At 37.8% G+C, this 23,445-nt stretch overlaps 1 protein-coding gene across 10 annotated transcripts in view; it reads right to left on the minus strand.

The window, feature by feature from the left end:
• col13a1 (collagen, type XIII, alpha 1) overlaps nucleotides 1-23,445 on the minus strand; it is a 101,716-nt gene that overhangs the window by 35,014 nt on the left and 43,257 nt on the right. For 2 of the 10 annotated variants that reach the window (XM_084093524.1, XM_084093521.1), the window contains exons 3-13: nucleotides 15,510-15,536; nucleotides 12,628-12,663; nucleotides 11,134-11,160; nucleotides 9,030-9,080; nucleotides 6,679-6,714; nucleotides 6,187-6,213; nucleotides 5,860-5,886; nucleotides 4,522-4,548; nucleotides 4,366-4,392; nucleotides 4,232-4,258; nucleotides 715-777 (exon numbers count right to left, since the gene is read on the minus strand). In XM_084093524.1, coding sequence (XP_083949650.1) covers nucleotides 715-777; nucleotides 4,232-4,258; nucleotides 4,366-4,392; nucleotides 4,522-4,548; nucleotides 5,860-5,886; nucleotides 6,187-6,213; nucleotides 6,679-6,714; nucleotides 9,030-9,080; nucleotides 11,134-11,160; nucleotides 12,628-12,663; nucleotides 15,510-15,536 — 375 coding nt within the window. Of the gene's footprint in view, nucleotides 1-714; nucleotides 781-1,318; nucleotides 1,361-4,231; nucleotides 4,259-4,365; nucleotides 4,393-4,521; nucleotides 4,549-5,859; nucleotides 5,887-6,186; nucleotides 6,214-6,678; nucleotides 6,715-9,029; nucleotides 9,081-11,133; nucleotides 11,161-12,627; nucleotides 12,664-15,509; nucleotides 15,537-23,445 lie in introns of all 10 variants that reach the window. The other 8 variants (XM_084093520.1, XM_084093518.1, XM_084093522.1 and 5 more) reach the window with 6 other exon arrangements.

Here is a 23,445-nt window from a genome sequence, read left to right on the forward strand (position 1 = left end):
ACCCTAAACCTACATTAAGTGCATATCAATTAATATTACTCTGAACTAATTTGCGTAATTACACCATAACCAGGACAAATGTGGCCTTTAATACATTATGAATATAATGAATGCTACAAAAAAAAATTGTTTATTGTTCATGATATCTGATGTATTAACTAAACAACAAATTGAACTGTATTGTAAATGTTACTGATTAAAACAGAACTGGACTAAAAGACTCCAAATTTGAATAATTTTAAATATTTAATCGCATCGCAAAATTCTCTAGTAGCTGTATTAATCTTTTATATCCAAAATCAGCTCAAAAGTACCTGAACGATCCTTAGCCCCAACATTATCATAGGACTAGACATATAAGGACAATCCATTATGTATTAGAGAATTTTATTGAGATAATGTCCAGTTAAAACAGATGGACATAGAATACAGAGAGGGCCTGACAGAAGTTCTTGCTGTGGGGTACAGTTTATAAGCCTATAAATTTTGTGAATTGGACATTACTTTAGGAAAGAAGTGTATTTCAAGTGGACTATGTCATATCAAGACAATGAAACTATTGGCTAAGATATTTCAACCCCGGCTGTTTGTTCGAGCTTTGTTAGTGAACTCAACACAGGTGGCACTAAGAGGCCTGGCTGGCAGTCGGTGGATGGAGGTTGGCATCCGTAAGGAAGGGATGGGAGGGTGGGAGGTTGGCAGAGAGAGATGTACCTTGAGGCGCTTTAGGATTAGAGGGCTTATTGAGGGCATGTTGCGGACGGTGATGGGTAACATCTGCTGAGGTCACAAAGCACAGGTGGGCCAGGGTGCACAAAACCACCAGGCCAACAAGTTCATCAGGAGGCCAAAGGAAGGAAACGGGCCAGAGATAGAAGAGGAGGGGAAGGGAAAAAAAACAGAAAAACAAATGAAAAAGAAAGTGAACAGTAAGGAAAAAGCAAGGCAAGGGGATAGAGAGACAGAGCCAAAAGGATTCAGCATCACTGAACAGTCACAGGTTCATCAGAGTGGAGTACTGTAGGTTTGCTATTTATAAATGTAAAAATGATCACAATTATCAAATTAATATCTCAAATTTAACATAAAAGATAAAAGATTTATGTTTAGTAATATGCAGGTAAAAGACTATAAACTATGCATTTGATTCAATTTTGATCATTTGTAGTTGACTGACAGCCCTATTAATTCACATATCAAACATTATCAACGATAATGTTTCATCTCCACTGTGACGGCACCTGTAACACTGCAGCAATGCTGTGTAGACCAGGCTGGATTCAGTCTTGCCACAAAGAGAGTTTCGCATCAGACTTACTGTGGCCTGTCCTCCAGCACAGACGTTGACAATACGGCGTTTCTGTTGAGATCAGCATCATTGCAAAGCACAGATTGAAGAGTTATTGACTTATAGATATACCACTAACAGTTGATATTACCCTATACAACTTGCCTTCTTGTGAGTTGCCTGTATTTCATATTTTTGCTCGGTGAATTACACATAAAAATGTACATCTATGGTTCCAAAAGTCCAAAAGTTATTCAATTTTGCACTCTAATTTAAAAAACTTTTTCAATGAGGTCTCATTGAATGGACCTTACTGTACATGGAATATACACTACTGTTCAATAGTTTCAGGTCTGTATGCTCTTACGCTTACCAAGTCGGTGTTTATTTGAACAAAATTTGGACAACTGCGGCACGCTCACGCTATTGTAGTTTCGTTCATTATGGACCATGGCAAGCAGACTTTGGGACAAAAGGAGAAATAAAACGAGGATCAATATCAGCGTAGTGTTTTCGAGATGCCGAGAGCTACACGTCCGCGACTAACTTCGACTTAACAGAGACGCCGCTCTTGCATGTACTTTATTAGACAGGTGAGCAAATGTACATAAAAGGAATCAATGTTATATAGTTCAACATGATGAAATGTTAGAATATGATCAGTATGTTATTCTAATGTTGACCTTGCTTACTGCTAGTCTCTGTAATATAATATAATAACATTATAACTTTTAACACACTCAAATGCAGTTTAGTATGATAGTGTAGACCAAGTGAAACAGCGTTGCGTTACCTCACAAGTTTAATTCGTCAAATAAACTGACCTGTGTGAGTAGTAATTCTGCACTTGGGGTAGTTTGGTAGAATGAAATGTCCTTATTCCTTTATATCCGTGGGACTCGCGTGTGGTGCTGATATCTGTCTCTCATTAGCAATCGCTGCTTCATACCACAGTCATGTTAAAAAGCATGAATGTTTTCACTCAATAAACATTATTAGATCCATCGGCATGACGCCAACTTCCATAATTCCGCTTATGCGTCATCAACCTACGCCTTTGTAAGAGGTTAGCAACCCCTAGCGGCGAAAAAAATTACATATTGTAGCTTTAAAGCTGAATTGTCAGCATCATTACTCCAGTCTTCAGTGTTACATGATCCTTCAGAAATCATTCTAATATGCTGGTTTGCTGCTCAAGAAACATTTCTTGTTATTATGATGTTATGTTGTAAACAGTTGTGCTGCTTAATTTTGTGGAAACAGTGGCACATTTTTTTCAAGATTCTTTGATGAATAGAACAGCATTTATATAAAATAGAAATCTTTTGAGACATAAATGTCATATCATTTTTGATCAATTCAATGCATCCTTGTAAAAAATCATACTGACCTCAAACTTCTGAACGTAGTGTACATATTCCAATGTATAAACGTAATATATGAAAAAGCAATTTACACAATCTATAATATCATATAAAAGCGCACTGATTGTTTGTCTCACTGAATTTCCGAGTAAGCGAAAAATACATACAAATAAGGAAGGCAAGTGTTTTCAAGTATCCTTATCTCCCTGCAGAAGGTTTTTCACCAATTTAACCAGAATGTTAAATTGTGTTAAGGCCAATCAAAATATAAAAGACACATGGTATTTATATATTTAACATATCCAAAAAATATTTGGATGCATTTTCGATGACATATAAAGTTACAGCTGCATAGTGTACCTTAAAATGATATACCACAACCATAAAAGTTCCTTGAGAAGGCCAAAGAAAAAGCAGGAAAACAGCTGTGTGATAAAATGTGTCATTATAAATTCCTGTAGAGTTTTCAATCAGTTATAATAACAGGCACTTCTCTGCACCTCCAACAGTGCATGTGGATAAACTAGAGCACAGTTTTCAGCTATGTCTCTCTTTGCAGCAGGACTGTAACCCACATATCACGGTATTAGGGATGAGGGACAGCGAACAGCCCACAAACCTTCAACATCAGAGCCTGACTGGAGCGCAAAGCTGCCAGCGTTTTCATTGGGAGCCCCTGCTTAAAACGGCCCAACATACAAATACACGGACATGGATACATAAACACACACACATTCAAGTGATAATACCCATTTTTTGTTCCATCACTGAAGAGAGTATCCTTTCGGTCTAGCGCAGTGACCTTTGGGTTTAACCCTAACTGCAAATAACCTACAGCCACCCAAAAAGACCTCCCTTATGTGCAGCTTTCTAAATAGTGCACGTGGCCTGGCTGACATGCATGAAAAATGACTGTTTTGATGTGATATATCTGTGGTATACACTTACACAATAAAGCAGTGATTAAATTCTTAGAAACAAATCTATCAACTGTGCGTGTCCTGCTGCTGTTTCTGTACTTTCTTTTTCAAGCAAAACACAGATTCAGTAGAAACATCTACTGCCAAGACTATTTTTCTGCTTCTATATTGCGTGTTGTTTTTGAGATTACATAATTGATAAAATAGCTTCAAAAGGCCAAAATTACTTTTAAATAGGCTAGGGCTGTTACCAAAACCCCTTTTAACAGAGAGTCTTATCAAATCTAATTCAGCAGGCTGTTGCTAAAATTGCTGTGTTTACAAGAAACTGTGATTTCCCTGAGAGAGGGCTGATCAAATTTGAGGCCCTGCCTTGGCATGTGCTCATGTGCTGCCTATCTGAGACTATCCAAGCTGCCAATCCATTATTCCTTCCCTTTTTCCCTCTATGTTAATGTCTCTAAATTAACCGCAAAACATGTTGTACATGTCTTTTTAAGGGTAAACGAGAGAAATCACTCTGACAAACTGGAATGAAAACATATACTTGGAGTTTTTCAACACCAGACAACCTTATTTGGTAGCTTACTTTAAACCATAAATGAAACATTCACGGTGTTTATGATATTAATAATAAGTTCAATAAAACATTCACTCACCCTGTGAGCGTAGTCACCACATACACCCTAGAATAAAAAAGAAAAACAAAGAAAAACAAAATCTATCATGTGTCGTCCTCACAAATTGTAAGTAAATTAGCTGCTATTTTAATGCATTTCACGCATGACTCTACCTTCTCTCCTTTTGGACCAGGTTCACCCTGAAAAATTAAATTTTAACAAAACACTTAAAAATCCATCCAACATAATTCATGCATGACATTCCACTGCCACATAAAAACTCCTGTGGAATTTTGATGATGTATTAATATATTTAAGCAAATACTTACTGGTACTCCTTTAGGACCACGAGGACCCTGTGGAAATAATCACAATTACAATACGGATGTGTTACTGGATTATCTTTTCCTGTTTACAACCAACAGTGCCAAACCTCTCAGTCATAACATGCACAAACGCACAAAACAGTTCCTTATAAATTAATTTCTTATGCTGAAAAAGGAAATACAAAACAAACACCATCTTTAAGTGTTTTTACTAGATTAGAAGTATCGTTGTGTGTTTGTATGGAGAGAGCATCAGTGGCTGCTTTTAATAAATCAATGCCCCACAGTTCATCATGCCCTCTGAAAGACATGTAACCCACAGCCTTAGAAATGACAGTTCGATTGATTCCAAGTCATAATATTCATTCGGAAATAGCAACAAATCTTTTCTGTAATACTTCCATATAAGGTTAAAACAAAGCAAATGTGAAGATTCTGAGAAGAAACTTATCAATGAAATGATATAAATATATCCATCTTAGGGTATATTTGTGTAAAGTATGTATTACTTTGAAAGCTCAGTGAGGCATGTTCAAAAGCTCAGCAGGGGCCGTTCAGCTCTGATGCGGTCTTATAAAGGTGTCATTTCGGAAATGTGCTTCTCTTTTATAGTTTCTAAGCTTGCCTTTTCTCACGATGCTATAAAAGAAGGAACATAGAGGTTGTACTATATTTCATAAGGAATGGTTTAAAGCGGTTGGAATGGTTTATCTGCCCATTGTCTTTCATCACGAAAAAGAAAACTGTTGACTACATTTTTCAAGTCGCAGTTTAAGAGGACAGACCCAACCCAATGTCCTTGTTTTAATACCACAGGCGGCTAAATACTTAAAGTTACTTTTGACAAACCCCACTGAATGAAATCTCTCATCTCTTTCTCTCTCCTCTCTCTCTCTCACACACACACACCCCCACACACACCATTCAGTCACTCTACCCATAAATCAAACTACAAGAGTGTTGTTCTTGTGAATTTATATGGCCATGCTTACAGCCTAGATAAACATCAGTGTAACAAGCCATCTTGAAAACAAAAAGCTCTACTGGTGAGTTTTGGACACTGACAAATTTTTCTTTATGATATGTTTTACTTCTTTACATATTTCTCTTTATGACGAATGGTTTTTACTCCAGCGGTATTTCCCTAGTAAAAGTGAACATGACAGATCTCATTATGTGTGTCCCTTTAAACTAAAAGTATTTAGATTTGTATTTTAACACTTCAGTTAATTCCAGCCAAGGTGTGTTTTCTTAGGATCACATTTATAGGAAATTGTTTTTGCACTGCATCTCTCAAGCCAGTTAACAATGGTAGGTTAAAATGGTTACAAAAATACTTACCATATCACCTTTTGGACCATTCTGTCCCTGTAAGGTTGGGGGAAAAAGGCAAAGGCAAAACAATCCATTCTCTTTAGTCTTTTTAGGTAGTACAAATTACTTCATTCTTTGTACACATATCATAATTGATTTCTGTCATGATGGTGACAATAGTGAATTTATTACAATAATTGGCATAATTATTATTACCATAATTACCCTCTTCATTGCCAAAATGACCGCCAATTATCAATTACTGCCAAATAATTTCGTGCAAGGGTTCGGAGGTTCCAAACCTGCATGAGTGTCAATTACTCAAACATTTGTAAGGACTAAAGCGAAACTTACGGATTTCCCGTCCAAGCCGATGGGGCCCTGGAAAAGAAGTGGGAGAACAGCAGGTTGGCGATATTGTGAAGGCACAAAACAGCTCCAATTCTCTTGTCTAGACTAGCTAATATGACAATGTTTATTAAAAAATATATATATTGCCTTGAGAGTAAAGGTAAAACACTAACTAGACACACTGAGGGTACTGTATTTTAACAATGTGTCCTGCTGAACAGTGATCATGCAGGGTAATAAACACCTGAAAAAGGCATTTAATATCCAGAAGAGGTAGATAGCCTATAGAAAGGGTTCTAGGACATTTATATACCTTACAGTGCTTATATGACAGCTGCACAAGCCTACTGTACATTTAGTCACACTTCCTTGAGTCATTTCCATGTGCATCAATTAAATAAGGGGTCAAGACAACCAGTAGCTAATTGGTGGCTTTTATAAACTCACAAATAAACTAGAGGTTTGTTCAGTTGGCTTCAGACAAAAGTCACTTACCGGAAAGCCTGGAAATCCTCTAGTACCAGGTTGACCCTGAGGGGAGACAGAAAGAAAAAAGATAAGCAGTTATTTTCTATACGAAAAAACATGAGGATTATGTGAACTCGATGAAAGGAGGTCTGTGTTGAGAGACGGAGTATTGTTCCTCTAAACTTGTGTCGTAATTGAGGTTGAAGGACAGGAGCCTTCCTGCTCTGTAGGAAGCACTTTGTGTGGGATGAGGAGACAAAGACAAATAAAGCTCTAAAAACTGTGGGACACTGACTGAAATTCAACACTGGAAAGAACTAACTGGAAGACATTAGAGTTGTCCTTATTTAATTTGTCTAATTGGCTCTCACATTCTGAATAAGTAAATGTCAGTAATCATTAGTGCTACATTCTCCTGTGAACAATACTAAGTTTGCTTTCCTGAATAAACTTTTGCAGCCCTTGGGAAAAAAGGAAGTCATTCAATATGCCTGGCAAAAAAAAGACAGCGTTGGAGCAACCTGAGAGAAAATTACAAGGAAGAGGTGAACGGAGCTAATGAAGGGGATTGTGTGTCTGGGTCTCAGGTAGTTATTGGAACATGGCTGATTTTCTCTGCCTTGGGAACCTAAAGGTCTGGAATAATGGAAGTAGCAGCATGTGCCCCCCCGGAATCACCCAAAACAGGACTGACAACATTCATTTTGTTGGCACAAAAATGTAACAAAAAGTAATAGAAAACAATTGAATACAAGTCCAGTCCAGCAAAAAAAATAAAAAAAATAAAATCCTCTAAACCAAAAATCCACTATGGACGCAATCCATAACATTCTTCAGGAGTGATGCAACATCAATTTTCTGACCGCAATCTGATCTCGGAATTAAACCCAGATTACATATCACTTTTCAGTTATTTTCAGGACAGACACAATTTTTCAAAGTGTACCTTGAACAAAATATGAAAAAAACAAAAGACACATAAGACAGGGGTTTTCAAACTGGGGTCCAGTGCTACTAAGGAATCTACAAAAGGGATTTTCCAAAAATGTATTTGTTTTCAAAGTAACAATGTTACCTATATATATAATTAATGTAATTAATTGACCTTCCAAAGACCGATATCATGAAATCATAGGAATAATCACATTTATTTAATTGTTTTGAAAGCCTCAGTTTTTATCAGTAAGAAATAAAAAGTATTTCTTCTTTCCTTTTGCGTATTCAAGAATAGCTCGTATTTATGTTGTATCTTTATAACTTTCAAAAACATTGGCCTTGACCTGATCAGCTAAGACAATAACTAAATGTAATGAAAACTCAACACATCATCTAATGATCGCTCTGTTTACTCCATAACTGTTCCACTTATGTGTGAGAAAGAAACTTTTACCACCCTATCAGGTCTACCTGCCTGGCAAAAGCAGTCATTTCCGCTGGCCTCTCCACACTTCTGCCTCAAATCAACCTCTGTGACCCTTTTGGAGGTGAGGACAAAGCCTATGCTTTCAGAACAACTGCTGAAGACATTCCCTTTGAGGCAGCCCTGCAATGAAACTTCACCTGTCACTAGTTCTCTATGCCTGATGTCCACTCCTGACGCCTTATTAGAGGTGATGGGTCAGAGGTATAGAAAAGTGTATAATCAGCAAGCAGAAAAACAGATGTCTGAACAGTCTGATGGCCCTGCCATAAGAGTGTGTTGGATGAATGGGGAAACCACAGGACAAAGTTTTGCACGGCATAATCAACAAGGAAATTGCGCTTCTGACGGCGTAACATTACAGTTTTGTCTTGCTGAATGGAATGCAAAGAAAGGGAAAGAGTGCCAGTTTGGGGACAAGCCCCATTTCGCATGATGACTGACCACTCATTAACAGATACAGCACAATCTGCACGTCTAATGTCTGGATTATAATGACAAGGGCTGGGATGTTTTCATTCCTTCTTGCTAATGAAGATGAGATTCCAAATGGGCGTCATTATGTGGGAGTCACAGCCCCGAAATACACTGATGAAGTGTAAGTGCTTCCATACAAGCTGCAGTGGGATTCCTGTCCTGTTCGTGCACCTTAGAGATCAAGTCTTGATTAGACGAGAGTCATTGGATTTTCTCCACATACAGTACTGTGCTAGATGACGCTGATCCTGCTTATCTAGCCTAGACCATAAATTTATCGAGCTCACTTTGGGGTGGTCTGTAAGTTAAGTGCGGAAAGAAAAACAATAGAACAACCCCTTGCCAGGAACTCTTGGAATCATAGGATTGAGGCCAAAAGCTCCTTAAATCTGCACCTACTGTATAACCTGTATCTACTCTGGAGATCTGACATTAGAGGAAGATGTTGAAGAGTTTAAGCAGTGACAGAGCAAACACTTACAGGAGGTCCTCGTGGGCCAATGATAGACAGACCTGGCTCTCCTGGCGCTCCCTACGGACAGATAAGAGAGGTAGAAAGACAGTGAGGAGAGGAAGTGACAGAAAAGAGAAGGAATGATATCCTCTAAACTACACCTAGTACACAAAGCCAAATGTATCAGTGAATATATTGTATCTGCAGAATAGAATAACCCTTTCTGAAAAACCCTATAACATCTGTTTAACATAACTCTTTCGCTAAGCCGCCTCACGGAGAGCGCTTGCATGTGGCTCAGAGGTGAACACTGTATTTTGGTCTGTAAGTAAAATGTCAGCAGACCCTGGTTCTCATTTCAGAGTTGTAGTTTACATCTTGACAGCGAATTGAGAGGGTCAGGGAGCACTGCTGAGTAAACAGCAAACGGCCCGGCGGGCTGGTTATCTGGCGTAAACTAGGTGATTTGCACGGTGTCTGCCTGTCCGCAGCACTGCACCAAACATCCAAGCGCAATCCCGCTACGCTCTGTGGTCAGACAGGAAAGCTCTCAGGTTTCCAGCACTTTCCCTAATTAGCTCTCTCATGTGAAACTTTATCAGGAAGACACCTTTGATGACTCAGCCATCCATCAAATTGTGGACAATTTTTTATTTTTCTGGTTCAATGCCCACTTTATCAGAGGACGAAGGAGTATTTGTTTTAGCACTTTTTTGAGTCACCTACAAAGGTCACTAGAGAGTGAAAGGGGTGACGTACAAGACTGATTTTCAGGTTGTGGAAAAGGAAAGGACTCCTAAGCTTTGCCCCCAAGGTTTATGGTTACCCACAGAATCTTGCAGAGATCTGTGCACCAGGACAACTGAAGATTTAGAGATATCCCTTTGAACAGGCTTACATTACAAGCATTTGGCAGCTAGGAATGGGTACTGGACAAAGAGTCCAAATATATTCAGCCAAAGCAGGAGCAAATTCTGCTGATATTTAAGAATTGGTCTTACTAATGAATGATACGATCTTCACAGATTTCATTTCGTTCAACAAGTAATCCTTTCTGTCTAAAGAATACATTGTCTCAAGTTCTGCAGTTCTTGCAAAGTTCAACCAATCAATCACCGATTCGCCTGATTTTCATTTGGCTTGAGCTTTCCAACGCAACCACTTATGATTCAACTGAATTTATTTGTTTGAGGAATGAAACGCGAAGGCTGCCAGTTTCAGGGCTAATGTGCCCATTTATCTTGAGGGGGTTAGTTTTGATATCCAATGATGTGAAGTTCTTCACCCAAAATTTGTTGGGTCAAGACTTACCCTTGCTGGAAGGTAAAACATGACCGCACTTAAAAAGAGGGGATAAAAGTAAACCCCTGAAACAGCAAGGGAAGCCCACTGATTATTCTGGATGAGAATGTGGTGGGTCTTTCCAAGGTCGTATATTGTCTGCTTCTCTACTTGTCGGCCCGGTGGTCACATCACTATTTATTTCCCATCCAAGTTCTTTAGAACCACAGTGTTTTGGAAGTTTCACTTCTTTTCTGTGATGGTAAAGGATGAAGAATATGTTTCTCCTCACATTGCTTGTTCGGGCCTCAGACATTACAATATCATTCCAGCTTGATGAAGGGAGGCCACAGAACTGCTGGCTTGTACAAACACTGAGCGAAGATGCCAGATGGAACTGGTTGAAGAATGGCTCAAACCACATTTGCCACAACAGGAACTGAAGCTCAGTGTACTAAATTCAGTCTAGAGTGCTCAGTCATACCAAATACAGACTCGAAGGGACTTCTAGTGACTGCACAACATTTTAATAGTTTTGGACGTGTCCTGAAGTGGCACGCTGCTTCATTCCAAACATCTCTGTCTAGATTGGGGAGTCTTAAAACTTCACAGTGCTACAAGAATAAACAGGTAATCCAAGCATTGTGGGAAACGTCTTCCGAATGTGACCCCCAAGGCCCTTCAAAATAAAGCCTGAAGCCTTCCTGATATAAATCACGATACCTGTGCACTTTGTGCAATGGATTCAGGTCGTCGTCCCCCCCCCACCCCCCTCCCACCCGCATCAACACAGCCACCCACAGTGAGAGAGTCTCAATTTTGCACATGCAGGCTGACGTCCTGCACTTACCTTCTCCCCCAGGTTTCCCTTTAAGCCCTGGTCAGTCACAGCAGACACAGTCACATGCACAGTGAGAAGGAGAGAGACAGAGAGAGGAACCAGGGTTAGCGAGGTTCTGAGAGGACACAGGCATGCAGCAGCCTGAGACGGAGCGTTTGGAGGTTGGGGAATGGGACACACTGATGTACTGGAGCATTTTTGGTTGTTGAGGGGTGGAGGCTACAGGGGAACGGAAGCACTGGAGTGTTACACTGCTGGCCTGTGAGGAGTAATGGATAGTAGATGAGGGGGCTGCTAACTTTTCTCACAGACAGACTGGTCAGTGGAGGAGGTTGGAGGGGGGAAGGATAAGTCATGAAGAGTGAAAAAAAAACGCTTCCTGTGAGAATCTAAAGGAGCACAATGTAGCTTTACACTGGGTGAAATATGGAAAACTCGGCTTGGGGCTCACAGTTTGAGCTGAACGCTGCTGACTGCTTTTAGGTAGGGATTGTTTTTCAAGAGAAAGCATTAGGGTGAGCTTAGAGTATGCAACCATACAAGGGTCAAGATTCTGGAATGTCTCCTTTGAGGACAATGCAGTTTTATCGGTTTCTTAGTCAAAATGTTTAAGGAAGAGTAGCTGCTGCGCTCCAGGGGGACATCTATATGACTATGTGGTTTTTGGATGACCCTGAATTCTGTTGCGACACATCATGCATTGTGCTAATCTGAAAAATGGCCAATTCCAAACGCACAAATCTTATGAATGAGAATCTTATATTGTCTCTCTTTGGATATATATATATACACAAAACTTTTCTTCCAAGATCTCTAGGTTTGGCTGCAAATTTTACCTTCTCAGCATGTAGAGTGTAACTGACAAGACTTTTTTGAAGTCTATTTTCTATTTAAAGTTCAACAAGTAAATCATTTTTACATGACTGAGCAGCCAAGACAAACTGAGTAATAAGGAGAGAGAATTTCTCATCAAATGCAGCCAGAAAGAACTCTTTTCTTCAGCCCTTGTTCAAATGTGACGGAAATATTTCAGACATCTCAGTAAGACATTTCCTTAACTATCAATGGTGGCAATGAAGTAGAAACCATTTTATGGCTGAATAAATAAGATAGAGTTTTTGGTTTATATCATATAGTTGCGCTGAAAAGCTACATTAAACATTTGGAAGAAATTCATGTGAAAGTTTGTGAATGCTTACATTCACAGTGCAAGCTAAAACAGGTCAAAACAAATTAGGAAGTGATAATCAATTATACTGGATGTTGTATATGACATACTTTAGCAATTAAAGCAAACATTAATATTGTCCAATCGGATCTGATAGAATCAGTATGGCCTTTGGCATAAATTACTGGTGTCAAAGCAAATGTGCTGTACAGTTAGCTACAAATGTTTAGCTTTAAATAATGGCATGCCACTGAGCACTGATGACCAATTATTCAAGACTACAGCAATATACTACAGACTAGCTTGTTGGGCTTAGTGCATATCAAATCACTCACCATTCTTCCAGGAATGCCCATTGATCCTTTGTCTCCCTAGTGGTCAATGCAAAGTCAAGAGGAAAATCAGGAACAATAAATCTGACAGACTGAATCTCTACAATCTGCAGTTACTACCACTATCGCTAGAGACTAAATTACATTCAGCCACATATTCAAGTGGTATGGCTACGAAGAGCTGGAAATGTTAAGCTGACCAGTGTGACGCCAACTTAATGTCTATATTACTAAACATTCACCTACTGGTAAATTGAAAGCTGATGATGCACGCATGCCAAAGACTTCTTCAAAATCTAAAAGTTAACTACTTAAGAATTTGAAATGAACGTGTAGCAGACAGACATCAAGCGTCATCAGTGCTTACATGATCCCAATGAAAGCATGGCGTTAATGCAGCAAGTATTTGTTTTAGGGCCATTTCACAGTGCTTGCATTAGACAATGTTTGCTAGCTGACCATATCACAGATGATGAAGTGACTGAAAAAGTGTGGGAGCATGACCGTTTGTTTCCTTTTGGAAGGGTTTAAAGGAATAGTTCACCTAAAAATGAAAATCCTGTCATCATTTATTCATCAGTATGTCACTTTAAAGCTGCATGACTACCTTTCTTCCACTAAAAAAAACTTTGAAGCATTTCCATGCCTCATTCCATGCAATTACAATGCACAGAAACTGAAGCCATCAAGCTTTAAAAAGTATTCAAAAGCACCATAAAGGTATCATGATCAATGGAATCAACAATATAATGTTCTCCTTTTAAGTTCCATTGAAATCCACACGGGTTTAGAACAACATGAGTCCTAAATGATGACAGAATTAAAACAATTTGGGGTGAAATATCTGTTTAACAACTATGAACTATGAAAACAACCCATCCTATCATAATCACCTATCCACACTAATTCACCCCACCACTTTCTTTAACTATGGAGAAAATCCCCAGAACATTTGGGAAATGAGATCCTGATATAATAAACGGTCATAAGGATTCACCATTTGTAGGCCTGGACTAATGCTTTTCCAAACATTTTACACTATGTAACATGGCCATAAACTCCTGCAATGTTGAAGTGACTTATTATGCAAGGCTGTCCATTCCTACAGCTGTTTTTATTTGCATTCCCGACGTTGCAGGTCAGTGTATTAGAAGGGCTGGGAGCGTTGACAGCTTGCTGACGACTCACTCGAGTAACACGTAATGGAAGGGGGGGATGGGCGATGGGGCGAGTTGGCTAAGACTCCATAACTCATCAGAAGTCAACAAAACATTTGCTCAAACAATGACTGAGCACATGGACTGTAGCTTTGCAGGTGCCTAGTTTTTAAAGTTTTAAAGCTGTTAAGATAAAGGTTCCTGGAAGTGTCCATTTAGTTGGACCTTCAGAGTTAATTCGCTGCCTGCCGCTGAATGTCCCAAGAGGAAAGTCACTTGACTGAATTCTCTTGGCTCTGTCCAAGGTGCTGATTCGAGATAAACTTAATACAGCTTTATGGCATTAATTAGAACAACTATGAACTGTTAGTATAACTTATTTAAGTATAACTTATTAAATAACTGTAGATAGATATATCTAGAGCTTTAAATTAGAAGTAGCTTGAAGTACAATACAAAGTCCAGACTTATCCAAATGAGCCCCAAAATCCTTAACTACAAATCAGAAGTGTTAAATAGCCATATATACATGTGAATGTGCAGCAAAGCTTAAATATACAAACCACAAGTATCCCCTAATAGTTCAACTGAGCGTGAAAGCCAATATCAATATTTTTTTGAAGTACTAATCTAATGGACACATTTTGTGTAAATTACTTGCCCCCTCTCCCCTTCCTACCCCTACCTTCCATCCTACAAAAATACTAATTTTCATCTCATTTCCTGACGATGCAATCAATCAAAAGCTTTGGCAAGGGATCACATTCACACTTTGACCAGACCTGTCAACAATTTAAACAAAACGTACACAAAAAAAGATTTTCACAAGAAGAGCTGTCATGAGTGATGGGGGTTTGTAGGTTATAATTGGCAGGTAGGACTAGAGTTCACATACAATAAGATGGACTTCTTCTAACATGCTATAATGAAAGACAGATGTGTTTGAGTTTTGGTTAGTAATGTTAGAATTTCAGCAGGAATTCAGAAGAGTGGATCCAGACAGACACCAAAGGGCCAGAGAGAATACAATCATGTATAAAATACAATATGCTAACTTGAAGGAAAAGAGACTCGTCCACGATGCCAAGCTAAGAGACTCATTACATTAAGTCTAGCTTAGCATATCTGGTTTAGGGCAATGTTCAGTGGGGTCCAAAAGTCTGAGACCACAGTGCACTACTTTGGAGTCATTCCTAATTTGATGCTTTTTCTACATTACAAATTATTTTACAAGCATAACAATGGAGTGCACATGTTTATGTACAACCTGATGATCTTGTTTTCCAGCATGATTTGAGAATGATCTAAAGAACATCTTAAACTTCAGTGGAAGCAAGATCAAACAATTTATAAATTTAGTCATATTCAAATCCCCTACCTAAATGTAGTCATATAAATTCCTAGATGTAGTCATACACTGTAGGCTTTTTCACTCCACTGTATATTGGCAATATTAAGAATTTAAGAAAATAAGCTAAATACTCTCAACGTAATACATTGGTTGTATAATCTCAGTCCCTTGGTTAAAAGGTGGTCTCAGTGTGTCCTAATAAAGAAGCTGTATATGACATGCTTTTCAAGAATATGCAACATAAATAATTTGGTATTTTTCGTTTTGTGGTTGAATTGTTTTGATACAGCTTCTTAAAAATCAGACACTACTACAGAAAGGTAAAGTGCAAGAAAACCAAACAAGACAGACAATAGGACACGTTATGAGACAGTTACCGGAAAGCCTGCTCGTCCAGGTGGACCCTGAAAAAGGGGTGAGAGAAATGGGTACAGAATAAAGAAAGAACCAGTCAACATTACTGATTAAGAAGAACCCAACACCCGGCCAAGCCATAATAAAATTCAGTCTGCTTTTACAATAATGTTGATTTCAATATTGAATAATGAAAACTATTTTTTTGAGGAACTAAATTTAACTAAATTCAATTTCATTGTGGCAAGGCTCAAAGGTTGCAGCAGGAAAACACTCCAAAGAAGCATTCCACAAATGCAAACACCATCAAATGCTTTTACAACATAATTTTCTTTGGACCCCAGAAAATCTTTTTTAATATAATAACATGTTTACTTTTATTAAATGGCTTTTAACTTTTAAAAATAAATCACACAAAAATAATTGTAATCTATATTTTTTTCCCAGTAAAAATACACATTCTTAAAACAAGAATTTAAGAGAATTTAAGTTTCTCAAAGAATAAATCTTAAATTAAGTTTAATTTTATAACCCCACTGGCATTTTTTAAACATTACTAATTATAAATTTAGTGATGTTTATGCTTAAAATAATCATTTTAAAAACATACAAATGAGATAAAAATATATATAATATTGTCTGTATAATAATTAAAAAAAATATTTCCTGAAAATAAGTCTAATTATCTCACAATTTTCCCCTGAAAAATATCTTTATTAAGCGTGTATAAGAACTGGAAAAGAAACTGATTTTCTTCATTGTTAAAGTCAATTCAGTTCATGTCATCACTAATCATGATTTATATTTGAGTAAGATCATTTCAGTGTATTTAATAAGCATTTGGTGCTAGTGTGAACAATGAATGGTACCACATGTCTGATTAAAAAAGATGTTCATTTAGAGGCCCAAGCATGCATGAAAAACAGTTTCACAGATGAGAATCCTGTATATCATGCTTGACTTCAGAGTCAATTGAGGAGATCGCTCTGGTTTAAATCAAATCAAATAAGTTTACTTCCTTCACTGTGAGCTATTCCACTGTGGAAAAAAAATGATTTAGTCATTATAGAGGTTTAGTGGTAAAAACCTGACAGCTGTTTGATCATTCAACACTACCGTGACGCTCTTCATTATTTGATGATGCATTTATAGTTTATTTCATGAGCCTGTGGAACTGCATACTAGTGTGTGAGTGTGAGTGTGTGTGTGTGTGTGTGTGTGTGTGTGTGTGTGTGTGTGTGTGTGTTGGCTTTCCTCTTGGACTACAGTGTGGAGAGGGAAGCCATCTATCAAGCCTCAGCCCCGGGGAGGAAACTATTGCAGACGGACAAAAACATCCGTGGCACTGTCTTCTGTCTGTACACTTTGATTTGACCATACACCTTTCAAATATTAAAAATGAAAACTTAATTTAAAAAAATAACACATTTTTGTTTTATGTATGCAGAAAAAAAGATATGAAATATAATTGAAAAGCTACTTTTTTGTTACACACAGCATCTATCAGAAAGTTTTCAGTGAATATATAGTTTGTTTGTACAGTATAAAAACCATTATGTCTATATAAAAGTCCCCATAAAACGTGTGTGTGTGTGTGTGTGTGTGTGTGTGTGTGTGTGTATCATTCAAAGTAAGATTTTTTAAATATTAAGGATTTTTAAAGAAAATAATACTTTTATTTAGCAAGGATGAATGTAATTGATCCAAAGTGACATTACAAACATTTCAAATAAATTACTATTACTTACTATTCATCAAATAATTCTGCATTTTTTTTAAACACAGTTTCCACAAGAATATTAAGCAGCACAACTGAACATTGATAAGAATTTTTCTTAAGCATCAAATTGGCATATTAGAATGATTTCTGAAGGATTGTGTAACACTGAAACCTGGAGTAACGATGCTGAAAAGTCAGCTTTGCATCATAAATGTATTAAAATAATAATAAAAAAACATTTATTTTAAATTGTAATAATATTTCACAATATTACTGTAATTACTGTATTTTTAATCAAATAAATTCAGCCTTGGTGAGCATAAGAAACATTTAAAAATTGTACAGACCCCAAACATTTGAAAGGTAGTATATATGAAACACATTAAAACACGTTTATTTGACAGCTCCAGGGTTTTCGTGAAAACGGCAGTTTCTTACAGTTTTTCCCCTCCATTTGGCCTTACACTTTGTTCATGGTCATCCAGTTTGAAATGTTGACTACAAACACGTTGGGAGTGGCTTTTGATGGCAACATGCACAGTGCATTATGGGTGTTGAAGTTTTACGAATATTTGCCAAAATGGGGAAGACAACAGCACTTTTTCTCGGTTTTCTTTAGTCAAGTAGCACGGATTTAAAAACTATTTTCGCCTTTCTACTGGATAGGCAGATAAGTTTTATTGAAACCCCATTTTGCCAGCAGTGAAGTACCCTTTAAAGAGTCCAAAAAGCAAAAATACTATTATTTTGTATTTATGTAACTGGTCAATCACAAAAATACTGCACTCTTTAAATCTAATTTGTATCACTGCTGAAGTTTGTGGGAAACAATGAAAGACCACTAATAGGATCTATAGGTTCAAAGGTCATAGGCACACATGTAAGGTATATGGGACCTGGACGCAGCTGGAAGGTGTTTATAAGCGGCGGTGTGCAGAGAGAGGAACAGATCTCTGCTGGATGTAGCTGCCATTAGGAGTGTGTATAGTGGTCTATGCTGCGTACGAGTGAGCTGGCTTACATGTGCCGTGTATATATGAACGTGTTGAAGTATGCATAGCAGGTCTAAGGTGCAGACCCAGGTGGTGAGTGGGAGCAGGCCACTGTGGCCTGCTGGGCACTGCTCAGGCCGGCCCAGAGGAGCGTCTGGCTAGGTCAGAGGTCACCCACCGGAAGAACACTTCATTTGAGATCCACGGTAGCAGGGTACATGTGGCTCTCATTTAGCCCACAGCGCTGCTGGGTAAATGAAGGGGCACCCCAGAGGAAAACGGGGGCGAACGCTTCCCTAGAGCCCAACATTACATGGATAAGAGATATTCAGCGGGCAAATCATCAAATACATCACCAGGGAAAACTAATTTAATTATGCTGTTCTTTCAAAACAAAGCAGCATAAAGTGTTGTGATATTTTACATCACAATACTGTTTCGATATCATCATGCCAAGAATTTATATATTTAGTTTTGATATTATTTTAGAAGAGACTTACTAACCCAGGTCAGAATATGCCTATTTCCCTATACTACATAGTAGATAAAAATCAGTATGAGGAAAGAGTAGCATGTCAGAATTTGTAGTATTCATAAAACAGTAGGCAAAAAGTACACAGATGACCTACTTCCGCAGAGATTACAAAGTGCACATTTGTGAGGCCACTGGAGAGGATTTGTAAAAAGCAGTGAAGCAATGCATTGACACCTACAAGAAGTACCTACTCAGAGAGTATGTGATTTCGGACGCATTATTGTGGAGGTCAATGCATACTTGATTCTTTTAAACAAACACAAACAGACTCACCTATGAATATAATCGATGTTATATCCATATATATATAGTCCAATGCAGGTGAATGAGAAATAAATATGTTAAAGGGATAGTTCACTCAAAAATTCAAATTCTGTCATTAATTACTCAAGTCTCAAAATTTGGACTAAATCACTCAATTCATATGGATTAGTTTTACGATCTCTTTATGAACCTTTTGAAGCATCAAAGTGGTAGTAGCGTAGCTGTCAATGGAGGGACAGAAAGCTCTCAGATTTCATCAAAAAGATCTTCATTTGTGTTCCAAAGATGAACGAAAGTCTTATTGGTTTGGAACGACATGAGGATGAGTAATTAATGATAGAATTTTCATTTTCGGGTGAACTATCCCTTTAAGGATTGCAAAATCACAATTTACATTAAGCATAAATGATATAATACTGTATCACAAGGTCCCTGCTGATTCCCACCCCTATTTTCAAGTGTTTCACCTCTAACCAAGTGTTCAGCATGTGCTTGACATGACCATTGCAACGTTCCACAGGAGTTTTCAACACACTAACGAAGGTGCTTTCTGTCAATGTAAAATGTTTCGTGTCACTACTAATTGTTTAAGGCTGGGTTGGGCCAGCCGTGCCTTCAAAAGTGGGCAAAGGGCTATGCTCCTGTGAAGTGACCTGTGAAGAACCCCAGACTATTATGTATTTAAACATTTAGTATTCACTTTCAGCGCACAGGAAAAGGCCAATTTGGTGAAGTTTACAGTTGCCATCACATCAGTAAGAGTGTTGTCTTAGTGTTCTTGTTGGATAATCTGCAGTATATACTCTTCTAAGAATTTCCATAGGTCAGTGTAACAGGATGGCCCTCTATAGGGCCATTGATCAGGGACCAGGCTTGCCAAACTCCCTTTACTGAAAACAAACACTGTAGTTAAACAGACTGACACTGATTGCCAATAGATCACCAAACTTGTTTAAAGAAGACTGACTTGATTAAAAGAATTCACTAACTATATCTAAACATTCTTACTTGACAACAGTAGAAATATCAACTTAATGTTTAAGTCTGTGTGCATTGTTTGACAGTACTTTCACCTGCCTTTCAGTTCTTTTCAATTTACCTTCAATTTATGGGTTATACGAGCAGGTGTTGGAATGTTTGTATACTAATGTGTGTTTTTTGGGGTCCTGGAACGTGTAGCTCACCCAGAGGGAAAGTTTATTGCTCACAAGTTTCACTTTCATAACTCAGAAGACTTTAAAGAACAGTTCACCCCAAAAACTAAAATAAAAGTGTGTGAAAGGGAGAGGGGACACACTCATTCCAGCTCCAACAATCACATAAAAACACCACAAAAAGTGGTCTTTTCGTGAAGACATGTCATGCCAGATTTGAGGTTCAATGATAATGAACATCACTGATTATTGAATATGTTACAACAGTGAGTAAATGACGACAGGAAGTTTCTGGTCACACTTTATATTAGGTGTCTTTAACTAAAAAGTTACATAAAAAAATGGTTAGTACCTGTTGCTTTGCTTTGCTGCTGTTGAGGTGGGATATGGGTAAGGTTAGGGACAGGTTTGGAGGTATGGGTAGGTTAAGGTGTAAGGGATGGGTCAACAGAGTAATTATATATGTAAATACAGAAATTAATAACAGCTGTAAATACATCCATATTTATATTATAAAAAATTAAAAAAATACCTGCATGTACACAATAAGGGCATTGTATACTGTATGATGATTCATTTAAATATTACTACATAATAGTTAAAGACACTTAATATAAAGCAGGACAGAGTTTCTTATTTGGTTGAACTATCGGATAGTTTATGGAAGACTGAATCTAATGCATCCTGGCAAATCTGACAGCAGTTTGAGACATTGAAGTCTTCTAAAACTTTAGAGGACAAATGTGAGATTACTGTAGTCTTTTTAACAGTAGGTTTTAGCAGAAGTCTAATTTTCTTCTCATTTACTCTCATCGCTTTCTAGTAGAAACAGTTAAAGAGACCCTATTTGTAATTTGTCTTTTCTGTGAGGAGTGTTTGCCTGTGGCTGCCGTTATTTCATTAATCACTCAAGCTCGACCTTCTCCCTCTTACTGCAGCTGTCCAACCGCACCTAATTTTGTATGGCCCAACTCTTTTCTCCTCTACTATATATATATATATTTCTCTTGACCTTCTTTCTCACTATAACCTCATTAAGCAACATTAGCCCTCAAAAGATATATTAAGTTGAACAGACTGTGTCTACAAATGCTGTAATCTTCTATATTCGTGTCTAGCAAAATTCCCAACGTCCAAGAGCCAGAAGAAAACATTGATATGTCCAAGATAATGCCATGCGATTTAATGGAGAAGTGTGTAATTTTTGTGGCACTCGAGTCACCAAACAAAATTGAAAAAAAATGATGATTGTTTTCACATAAGTCTCCTGAACACTCTACCTCTACGTCATTGGTTGCCCAAACAGATAACCCCGCCCTACATTCACATTATTGGTTGAATCAGTGTTGCCATGTTGGGATGCTTAGAATGCCTAAAACAATCAAAGCAATGTTTTGATAGAGCCACAGAATGAAAGTATTTCAAAATCCAAAACTTGTCCACTTCACCTTTAACACAAGCTCTTCTGACGGATGAAAGTGTGGGTGTTTATATGTGTGGCGGAAGGATACGTAATGAACAGTTTCCATTATGTAAATAAAAGTTGTGTAATCAGCACTCCATCAGCAGTGACAATAAGGAAATGCATGAAAGATAAATTCACTCTCAAAACACACACAAATACACAGAAAGCCACAGAGTTTGGGTCACATTACCACAATCCAGTCAATGAAGGGACAACGGCTACTTACAGGAGGACCTGCAATAAAAACAGAGAGAAAGAGAGATTAGTCACACCGGAAAAAAAAAAATTATAATCTTGAAAAATAGACACTCTTGTTTGGACCATGTGCACATTACATCAAACATTTTACAATGACTGATTTTATTTCCCAAAGAACAGGAAAAGAAAAACGTCACGCAAGTCTGAATTTTCGTAGTTCAACCAGAATCCGAAGTGGGTGTTCTGGCTGTTCTGATGAACAACGCCTCAGATTTCTCTAACCGTAAGACGATCTCTGAGGAAGATAACAGCTCACATGCAGGTAGTTTAACGAAGTGCGTCACAGCGTTTAAATAAAGCATTAAAAAATATGTTTATAATTTAGTAGATGACAGGATTGAAAAGCTCTCAGTGGGAAAGTGCTGCTTGTCTCTGGAACAGGGATGAGCAGTCTGTCCACCAAGCAACAGACCACTGAGAACTGAGTGGGAGAATACACCACATCACTGGAAGACTGCCGGCACAGATAAATCACACCCCTGTTCTGTGCACGCGAACCCCACCCAGACATCACAAACTGTTCATCTCCTCCATAACTAATGCTAAATCATACACTAGCAGCGTAAAACACAGTGGAAACAGATTTAATTAACATCGTTAGTCCAAAAAAAAAAAAAAAAAATGGTTAAAAACAGTTTTCCACAGTGATTCTGGTGGAAAATGCAGGATAGATTAAAACCTCTGGGAAAATATGTGTTAAATAAAACTATGCTTTTACAATAATAAATGAACACGCAAGGGTTAGGGATGTGTAGAACTTTGTGAAAAACATTGCTCCAATCCTGTAGAAATCATAAGCAGGATATCTTGGCTTTGAACAAACAATGATGCAGCTTGATCAAAATTAGTTAGATAGCCTTATGTTAAGTATTATAAAAGCTCAAATTATGAGCACATGCATTAGTAGGATTTACAGCCTCTTTTACATCCTTTAACCAAGAAACTTCAATCAAAGCAGAACTAGATCTCAGCTTCAAGCATGATTCAAGCTTCAAACTTTATCAAGGAAGAGCAAACTCAAAATTGCTGATGACAAATCTTTTCCGCCTATGTAACTTAATATCTCCCAAACTTCTCTTTTATAACTTATGTCAGGACAACTGCAAGAATGAAATCAGTCCGTTGAAGCAATTTGTTACAGAACTATTGAACTATTTGACCAGAATCATAAGGGTTCGTTCCAGGATTTTCATCCAGGAACCTTTTTGTTCCTCTAAAGAGTTTGAAAAGGTAACACCTCTCTCTTTCGTGGCCAGAAACATAGGGGAGTAACAGTCTGAATATTTGACTCGAGGGAAAAAAAACAACTTTATAATGGATGCAAGAGAGAACAAAAGTTCCTTTAAAACAATTGTTTACTGTATTCCTCAAGAAGATCATCTACACTTGGACTGAGCTCTGTGGATCACCGTGAGTCTCAATGGTGCATTAAATATGGCAGCCTTAAGTAATGGTGTAGTCACACCGGTGACGAAGCTTTCCTATGGGTCCATCATTATTCTTTCCTTTCCTGTTTTGAAAAGTCTGTATTTTCTTAGAAATCAGAACCTGCATTTATCAAAGCTGCTGCT

Source organism: Abramis brama (genome assembly GCF_963993115.1).
Source record: "Abramis brama genome assembly, chromosome: 19".
Classification (NCBI taxonomy): domain Eukaryota; kingdom Metazoa; phylum Chordata; class Actinopteri; order Cypriniformes; family Leuciscidae; genus Abramis; species Abramis brama.